Here is a 10,783-nt window from a genome sequence, read left to right as displayed (position 1 = left end):
GCTGTTACTACTGATGACAGTTCAAACTCCTCATCTTAATCAAACTCGTCGAATCTAGTAGTAGCACTGATAACAGCTCAGATTCAGACCATGAGGAGTTGTTTGAAGAAGGAGAAGCTGATTATGGCAGTGATACACATGAGGAATACGGGGCATTTAGGGCAGAAAGAAGGACCGTAGAAAGGAGGAAGAGGAAAGAAAGTGCTCCTGAACAAGAACATGTTAAACTAGGTAAGAGAGGGCCAGATGTGGGGTATGATGAATATGAATCTAGGAAGAAGAAGAGTTTAGAAGGTAAGATAGGTGGTGATGAGCCTTATTACTTCTCAAATGAAGCTGCTAGTTTTGAGACAGATCCAGATGATGTTGATGATGAAGGTGAAGGGGAGGTTCAACAGAAAGTTAAAGCTAGAAAAAGAAAGACTCAAAGAAGAGTAATATTTGACAAGACCTGCAAGAAAATAGTCTGGGAAACTGGACTTGCATTTGCAAGTGTGAGAGATTTCAGAGAAAGAACTGATTCTGGAGGTATGCAAGGTCTACCTATGAGTGGGGGTTGAAGAAAAATCTGGATGACATGAAGAAATTAAGGACTAAGATAGTTGATGAACTGTTGTACTACAACATTGAAAGATGGAGTAAGGTGTATTTCAACACATTCTGCAAGTCTGATAGTGTTGACAATAATATGGCAGAATGTTTTAATGCTTGGATTTTGGCAACAAGGCAGAAGACTATAGTGACAATGCTTGAAGAAATAAGGGTGAAGATGATGAACAGAATAGGTCAGCTCAGACAGTTTGTAAACACTTGGATTACTGATTTTTCACCAATGGCCATGAAAGTCTTGGAAGAGAACACAGAAAAGTCAATGAAATATAACATTTTCTGGAATGGTGAGTATGGATTTGAAGTGAAGCAAGGATCAGGTGCAAGTGAAGTGAAGCATTTGATGGACATCAACAGGAAAACATGCACCTGCAGAGCTTGGATGTTAAAAGGCATACCATGTGCTCATGCAGTTGCTGCCCTGCATTATAAAAATCTGGAGCCTATGAACTATATTTCTCACTGGTACAATAATGCAACTTACATAAAAACATACAGTTACTTTCCTTAGCCTGTCTTGGGTATGAATATGTGGCCAAAGTCACAAAACCCAACTGTTATACCACCTCATGTCAAGAAGATGCCTGGAAGGCCAAAGAAGGTTAGAAGAAAAGAGCCTGGTGAAAATAAGACAGGAAAATTGTCCAAAAGTTGAGTGGAAATGACATGTAGCAATTGTCATAACAAGGGTCATAACAAGAGGGGCTGTGCAAAGGCTGCTGGAAGTAATACTGTTGCAACTTCAGCAAGTTTTGTGCCTACAAGTGTTGGTAGTTCAAAGCCACCAAAGCAAAGCACTGGAAGAGGAAGGGGTAGGCCAAAAGGCTCTAAAAAAGTTGAAGTTCTTCCCTTTAATGTCTTCTTTCTCTTTTTTAAATAATTACCAGATTTTTAATTTTGATTGTTTGATGTAGGATGTTGGTACTATCACTGATATAAGAACACAATATAAGAAACCAAGGATGGTTGGGATGGGAGTTTTACACACTCAAAGTGGCTTCGAAATTCAAAAAGTAAGTCTAACACAAACTCTCATATTTAGGTGATTTCATTTGTCTGATCTTCATTTGTCTGAAGAAGCTATGACATCAAGGTAGCTTCAACAATTGAGAGGCAAGAAGCTCATTCAAACAAGGTCTAGGGATGCTAAGTTGAGCCAGGAAAGCACCATTGCAAATCAACCCAGCTGATGAAGCTATGATTTTGTTTGATGATTGTATTGCAATAGACTGCATTATGCAAAAAATGTTAAGCAGCTATAGACTGCAATTTTGTATTTTGATAAGGATTTGTAGGTAGCTATAGACAGTAATTTTGTTACATTTGGTGTCTGGTTTGCTGCTGCTACAATGACAACAAATAGCTGCTTTGTTAACTCATTTTGTGACTTTTATGCAACAAATGCATTGTCACGACCCCAAATCGGCCCGGTCGTGATGGCGCCTCTCCTGAAGATAATGCCAGCTGACACAACACTCACCTTAACCCTTTGAGCATTAAGAGTCATTTTTAAGTCTTTAAATTAAACAATGTTTCATAATAAAATCTTGGAACAACAGTGCGGAATAAAATACCATCCCGACATCGGAGTGTCACTAGTCATGAGCAACAAGGTCTGAAAATAACAAAAGTCTAAAAATGTACTAAATACAGTAACAACAATGAGGGGAAGGAAGCGGTGCTGCGAACGTCATGCAGCCACCTTGCTAACTCTGATGACTCTGCGGCTGAGCTATCAACACCCGCTACCGGATTCCGATATACCTGAATCTGTACACGAGGTACATGGAGTAATGTGATACTCCAACCCAGTAAGTAATAAGAGTAAATAAAGGCTGAGCAATAGGAAACAATGAATCCACATTCACATTAGGCTCAATAAACACAACATGCCTTCAAATCATAATACGAGTCAATCTTCCCTTTTAAAATCCAACTTTTAGTAAAAATCATTTTGAAATACTTTCCAGCAGTTTCGGTAGGGGTTCAATACCATTTAAGATAATAATAGAGATTAAAGTCATAATCGGCCCCTCAGGCAAAACATAGTTTGTAAAACAGTCCCTCGGGCAAAACAGTAATCATAAACACTTCATAACTTAAAAATCTCAGTGGAAATAACCAATGTCAAATCAGTGATTAATTTCTGAACATCTCATAAACCCCAGTTTAAATAAAAGTTGTTTTAAAACATTTGTTCAACTTTCCGACTGAGGCTCAATATAAAGATGAGTGAAAATAGTCGATAAATCAACATATTCGATAGAAATTCACTTTAAAGAGGAGTGAAATCAATAAGTCCATAAACAGGCCTCTCAGGCAAAAACATCACTCATATGCATGTATACATCTATCGCCCCTTGGGCTAGCCTCTCTGTCACTCGTGACTCAACTCTTGCAATTCAGTACTCGCACTCAGCATTCACGCTCAATTGGTACCATATAGTAACCGCTGAGGCGTGCAGCCCGATTTGTATATCTCTCATAATAACTGAAATCAAAGTAACCGCTGCGGCGTGCAGCCCGATCCATGCATCGCTGTGGCGCACAGCCCGATCCATATAAATAGTCGACTGTGCTCACTAGAGGTGTGCAGACTCCGGAGGGGCTCTTACAGCCCAAGCGCTATATTGCTGCGGCGCGCAACCCGATCCATATAAGTATCGCTGCGGCGTGCAACCCGATCTATATACATACATATATATATATATATATATATATATATATATATATATACACACATTGATGCGGTGTGCAGCCCGATCCATAGATATATAATCCTCACAACTAGGCTATCGGCCTCTCTCAGTCATTAACCTCACCATCAGACTCTCAGTCTATCTCAATCATCAATCTCACAATCAGACCCTCGGTCTATCTCAATAAAACAGGGAACTCAGCCCAAAATAATTTCCACATTTTAAGAACATAGTGATAAAGCCAGATTTGAGCAGTAAACAGGTAAAACATGACTGAGAATATGCTTTCAAACAAATAGAGTGAGGAAAGATAGTAAAAATGCTCCTAAGGGTCTCAACAAGTCGGCACAAGGCCCCAAACATGGCATACAACCCAAAAATATAATAATGTCAAACAATTAACTATCAAATACGCATTAAAATATTCGTTCGGGATGGACTAGGTCACAATCCCCGGCGGTGGTCTACCCCACGCTCGTTATCCAGCGTGCAAGTCACCTCAAAGTAACACAACGACGTATAATCCGGGGTTTCAAACCCTCAGGACAGTATTTACAACCATTACTTACCTCGATCCGGTCCAAAATCTAGTCCGCGATGCCTCGCCTGCACGAATCGACCTCTGGATGCTCCAAATCTAGCCACAGTCAGTACATAATCATTAAAACATACTAAGGGAGCGAAGCCCACTGGAAAATATCCAAATTAACATCAGAATCCCGAAATTGCTCAAACCCGGCCCCCGAGCCCACGCTTCAAAATTCGACGAAACTCACAAAATCCGAAAACTCATTCAACAAAGAGTTCAACCATACCAAAATTACTATATTTCGATAACAATTCGGCCTCCAAATCTAGAATTTTTCATTTTTGAAAAGTTTACAAATTTTCTCCAATTTCTTCCATTTGATTCACTAATTCTTGATGAAAATAACCATGGAATCATTAAATATAATCGCTTCAAAAATCCATATGGTGAAACTCGCTTCAAAAATCGCTTCAATCCGAGCTCCATAGCTCCAAAAATGAGAAAACTCCCGGACTGCCCGAATCATACACAGTCCAGAAATTTTCGCGGTTACTGTTCACGGGTACTGTTCACGGTACTGTTCACGGATACTGTATATGAGGTACTGTTCATATGTACTGTACATGGATATTGTTCACGCAGGTGCGGTTACTGTTCACACGTGCGAAAAATACAGAAACTGCCCAGAAAATTGCAACAGCTTTTCTTTTCACTAAAAAGGCTCTAACTCCATCATTGAACTCGAAATTTGATGATTCTTGTTCCTATGAGTCACAAATAATAATACAAACATAGCCCTTCAGTCGAACCTCAATTCGGAGCTCATTTGCTCAGTTCAATACCCATTTCGCTCGTTAAACAATTAACTCATGTTTCGTGTCAAAAACCCAAGCACGACTTGATGAAATTAGACCAAACTTTCCAGATCAGTCCTATAATTTATTATCAAAATTTTGGAAGTCTCAAAATCAAATTTCAATATCTAGAACTAAAAATGGACCTTTGGATCATTACATGCTTATGCTCAAAACGGCAAAAATCTTCCAAAAGCTCTTTCAAAACTTATTCTAGCCTCATGGGACCCTGGCCAAACATGCAAACATAATTCATAATATCATTCAAACCTGTTCCAATCATCAAAACACCTCAAACAACATCAAATTACCCAAAACTCATCGAATTCAAACCTAAGTTTCCAAAAACTTCCGAAATACACTTTCGATCAAAAACCTAACCAAACGATGTCCGAATAACCTGAAATTTTGCACACACATCACAAAATGATATAATGAAGCTACATCAACTATCCGAATTCCATTCCGACCCTCGGATCAAAATCTCACCTATCAACCGGAATCCGCCAAAATACTAACTTTGCCAATTCAAGCCAAATCCTTCCACGAACTTTCAAAATGCATTCTGATCGCACTTCTAAGTCATAGATCACCCAACGAAACTATCCAAATCATAAAATTTCCGATCCGAGCTCATATACAAATAAGTCAACTCTTAGTCAACCTTTCAAATTCAAAGCTTTCAACTGAGACTGTTTCTTCAAATTCATTCTGATTTTTTCCTGAAAACCAAAACCAACGATCTACATCAGTCACAATACGTTACACGGGGCAAGTCATGCCCGAGAACTGGCGATCAAAGTACAAAATCTCAAAACGACCGGTCGGATCGTTACATGCATATATGATGTTTTAGTTATCTATGAGTTGTAGAGGTTGATAGTATGTGTGTTTGCCATGAAATCAAATCCTTCAGTATGCAGTATGCAGTGTATGCAGTTTACAATTACTTTCTTCAGTATGCAGTTTACTTCCCAATAGTTGATCTGTGCAGTATGCAGTTTACTTCCCAATGTAAAAACAACGCTTGTTTAGAAACAACAATTGATAAGCAAGAACTACAAATACATATTGAGATGAGAATACTACAAAATATTGAGATGACAAAACTACAAAAGGCTTACATTCAAATGAAAGTTCCATTGTAAACATACAAAATAAAATCCTACAAGCAACAACTACATTCATATTGAGATGACAAAACTAGATTCACAATGGCAACCTTATTGCATCTTCTTTCAATGAGATTCCTGGATACCCACAACCAACAAGAATAATACACATCCCCAATATAATGAACCAAAGTACATTTTCCCTATCCTTTGACTTAGCTAATTTACTCTTCCACTTCTTTTCCTTCTCTTTCATCTTCTCCATGTCATCTTGCAATTTCACCAATTGAGCCTCAATCTTCTTCATCTTATCCTCTTCTATGTTGTTTTCAACCTTTAAAGTTGTCCTTGGCTTGGTAAGATTTTCAAAGCTTTCTAATGCATTCTCAAGTTCACCCATTTTGTCAAGCAATTTTGGAATAACAAATTTGGACCTAGGACAATTTCCGAATCCTTCCAAACCCAAAAATCACAAGATCGTGGACCCTAAGATGAATAACAAAAGAAAATTAATGAATGATAATTTTTCACAACTAAATTAGTGAAAGAATTTTTACTATCATTTAACCCATAGTATGGACAAACCCAATATCTTCTTCCTGGATTCCGAGGGGTCCAAGTTGTTAACAAAGGCAGCACATAGCCATGGTTGCATCGAATTTCTCCACTTGACTCATTTTCTTCCTCTTCCGTGCAAAGCCTTGTCAAATTCAAGCCTTTTGAAGGCATTGCAACAACTACAATACAACAAGACAATATCAAAGTCAGATAATTTGCATTTGCTTTCAAAGATCGGAACACTGAATTTTAGGACAAAGGCATAACAATATTAAAAGAAAGAAAATAGGGTTCTTAAGAAGGAGAAAGATTAACCTTTGCCTTCAAAGATTAAAACTTCAAAAGGGCAATTTGAGGGATTTTCGGCAGAAATTAGAAGAAGAAGAAGAAATTAGGGTTCTTCAACTGGGTTTGGTAAAATATTGGGGAAGAAGGGATTTTACCGTTGGTTGGGGTTATATTAACGTTAAACATTTATTTATTTCTATTTTTTGGGTGTTTTCAACGATTAAAAGAGTAAAGACGCGCTCAATTCGGTTGTCAAACACGCGCGGCTGCCCAGGCCTTAGGAGGGAGTAAATAAATACAGTTCTTTAAACAATAGTGGGGTGTTAGGACACCCGTAAAATTTAGGTGTGTAAATGACTTTCCAGTACAAGTTGAATGGGGTCTTTATGCATTTTCTCTATATTGTATTACTGATGAGATAATGAAAAAGACATGCCAGAATGATCTTTAGAAGGAAACTTAGTTGGCATCTAAAATTATTACACACTTTCAGATATTTTGATTAAGTGTAGAATAAAATATATTTAAATACATCAATAGCTTGGATTCTAGGAAGCCAATAGATCTCATCACGCCAACATCAGAATCTAGATGAGATTCATGCACTTGAACTGCAGATAACATAATCACAGGCCACTGTTCCATGTCACTACAGGTGACATCTTTTTAGACTTTCTCAAAGCATCTAGCTTATATTATGCTCTTTGCAATAAATTATCCAACTTTGCATTAAAGTAAAAAGTTGCATACTACCTCAATATAGAATTCCCCAGTTTCTAGTTCTTTGGCCAATGTTGTTGTCCACCCAGCAACAGATGAGGATTGCTAGTATAATCCATTGGTATTCTCCATTTCTCACTAATCTGCAAGTTCTAACACGACAGTATCACTCAAATATAATAAAAACTTGTGGCAGATTAATCATAACAACATGACAATAAAATACACAAATACAGTAACCAATAATGACAGAGAGAAAACAGAGAAATACTTAATTGGTTTCAAGATTCTAGGAGTGAGGCGCTGGAAAAAAGGCTAAAATGTCATCTCTGATGAACTACCACATAACATAGTTATACCAAATTAAAAATATTAACTAAAGAAAATGATACATAAGACCAAAAGATCATAAGACAATAACAATACTCAATAATTAAATGATAAATCATTTAATAATAGCTCTTTCAATAGTTGCATGAATTTGATCTCCCCAAAACAAAAAATTTGAAAAGAAAGTTAAGTTAGTAAGGCGCATAACTTGAAGAAAATACATCACAACTCGAAAAAACAACAACAGCTAAAAGAGTATGCACCTTTCATCTTGAATAATTAATTCAATTGAATTAGGATTTTCTGGTTTCTCGCGGTCTGGAACATGCCATAATCTAATAACACGAACCTTCAAATTCCAACTCATTTTAGACGTTGATATTTCGCTGATATAGTTATAGTTTGGAGCTATACTTTACAGTAGTTTGTGTGTAAGCTAAACCCTAAGCAATGTAGAGAAGCCAAACCTAAATAAAAGTTGCTTAAATAAAGATTTCTAAGGAAAGAGCATCGAAACAAATCAATTTTTAAGGCATCTGAAATCCTAAATTTTAAAAAAAGTATGTGTAAATCAATGTGTAAGAGCGATTGTGCTCAAGAAATGATATAGATCTTCATTTTTTAGCTTTGGGCTTTTTGAATTTTCAACCTTCGTTTTTTTTTTGTTAACCACCAAACTTTAATTTTTCTTGACTTTTTTCTTTGTCCTCTTATTAATAATATCATTTCCTTTAATATAATATAGATGCAAGATACAAAATATTTATTTAATTAATTTTTCTTAAAAAAGAATACCTACCATAACTGAATTATACACAAAATTTAATTAAATATACCTATAATAATGTATATTTTTCACAAATAAGGTCACATACAAAGTTTGTACTAAGTAAAAATTATTATTTCAACTTAAAATTAATATGTAAGATACAAAACGAAATTAACAAAATTTTAATTAATTCTTTCTTAAAAAGGGATACCTATCGAATTATATACAAAATTTAATTAAAGATACCTATAATAATGTATATGATACCTATAGTAATGTATATTGTTCACAAATAAGGTCAGATACAAAACTTGTACAAAATAAAGAATTATTATTTCAACTTAAAATAAATGTGTAAGATACAAAACAAAATTAACGAAATTTTAATTAATTCTTTCTCAAAAAGAGATACTTGCCATAACTGAATTATACACAAAATTTAATTAAAGATACCTATAGTAATATATATGATACCTATAGTAATGTATATTATTCACAAATAAGGTCAAATGCAAAGCTTGTACTAAATAAAGAATTATTATTTTAACTTAAAATCAATGTGTAATATACAATGATTCTTTCTCAAAAAGGATACATGTCATAATTGAATTATACACAAAATCTATATTATACACAAATTTAATTAAAGATATCTATAGTTATAGTATATTGGTTTGCTTAATGAAAATTGCATCCTTTTTTTGTGTACGTATTTGGTCATTAAAAAGAAAATATTTTTATTTTTAGTTTAAATCTTAAAATAAATGGCTTTGATTAACTAAAAAATGAAACTCAACTTACAGAAAATCTTGGACTACTATTTCCATTAAATATGTTTCCATTTATAATTTAAATTTTTGTACGATACAAAATGAAATTAACGAAATTTTAATTAATTCTTTCTCAAAAAAACATACTTACCATAACTGAATTATACATAAAATTTAATTAAAGATATATATAGTAATGTATATGATACCTATAGTAAGTATATTTTTCACAAATAAGGTCAAATACAAAGCTTGTACTAAATAAAAAATTATTATTTTAACTTAAATTTAATGTGTAATATACAATGATTCTTTCTCAAAAAGGATACATACCATAATTGAATTATACACAAAATCTATATTATGCACAAATTTAATTAAAGATATTTATAGTTATAGTATATTGGTTTGCTTAATGAAAATTGCATCCTTTTTTTGTGTACGTCTTTGGTCATTAAAAAGAGAATATTTTTATTTTTAGTTTAAATCTTAAAATAATTGGCTTTGATTAATAAAAGAATGAAATTCAACTTACAGAAAATCTTGGACTACTACTTCCATTAAATAAGTTTCCATTTATAATTCAAATTTTTGTAAGATACAAAACGAAATTAACGAAATTTTAATTAATTCTTTCTCAAAAGAAGATACTTACCATAACCGAATTATACACAAAATTTAATTAAAGATACCTATAGTAATGTATATTATTCACAAATAAGGTCAAATACAAAGTTTGTACTGAATAAAGAATTAATATTTTAACTTAAAATTAATGTGTAATATACAATGATTCTTTCTCAAAAAGGATACATACCATAATTGAATTATACACATAATCTATATTATACACAAATTTAATTAAAGATATCTATAGTTATAGTATATTGGTTTGCTTAATGAAAATTACATCCTTTTTTTGTGTACGTCTTTGGTCATTAAAAAGAGAATAATTTTATTTTCAGTTTAAATCTTAAAATAATTGGCTTTGATTAATTAAAGAATGAAATTCAACTTACAGAAAATCTTGGACTACTACTTCCATTAAATATGTTTCCATTTATAATTTAATTTTTTTATGTTGTCTTAAAATTGTCAAGTGGCTTCATTTTAGCTTGCCACTTGGTTTAACCACATGTTTCACTACTCTCCTTTTAATATAACTAGAATTAGTACCCGGGCGATGCGCGGACACAAACCTATAATTTGAGTTATGTCACGACCCTAACCCCGAACCCGGTCATGATGGCGCCTCTCGTGAGACAAGGCCAACCAATCAAACTCGATTCGCCTTTTTAAAACAGTTAAACAATATAAAAGCAGTCCAAACATGATTTAATGATAATAAGTAGCGGAAATACAACCCGACGCAGCCCTAACCAGGGTGTCACAAGTCACGAGCATATACTAGGGTATGATTACAACTGACAGTACAAAGTGTACAAATACGGACTAATGAAATGAAGAGAGAGAAAAGCAGTGTTGCGAACGCCGGCAGCTACCTTGCTAAACTCTGATGACTTTGCCTCCGATCAGCCAAAACAT

The 10,783-nt window shown here is 34.3% G+C and overlaps 1 protein-coding gene across 1 annotated transcript; it reads left to right on the top strand.

Moving 5' to 3' along the window:
- The first annotated feature begins 577 nt into the window (after positions 1 to 577).
- On the top strand, positions 578 to 1,120 carry LOC138888483 (uncharacterized). Its single transcript, XM_070170352.1, has one exon. It carries the CDS (start codon positions 578 to 580, stop codon positions 1,118 to 1,120), a length of 543 nt encoding a protein of 180 aa, XP_070026453.1.
- Positions 1,121 to 10,783: the final 9,663 nt, after the last annotated feature.

This window comes from Nicotiana sylvestris, chromosome 3 (genome assembly GCF_000393655.2).
Source record: "Nicotiana sylvestris chromosome 3, ASM39365v2, whole genome shotgun sequence".
Classification (NCBI taxonomy): domain Eukaryota; kingdom Viridiplantae; phylum Streptophyta; class Magnoliopsida; order Solanales; family Solanaceae; genus Nicotiana; species Nicotiana sylvestris.
Note: the sequence above shows the minus strand (reverse complement) of the source record. Positions and strands in the feature narration are given on the sequence as shown.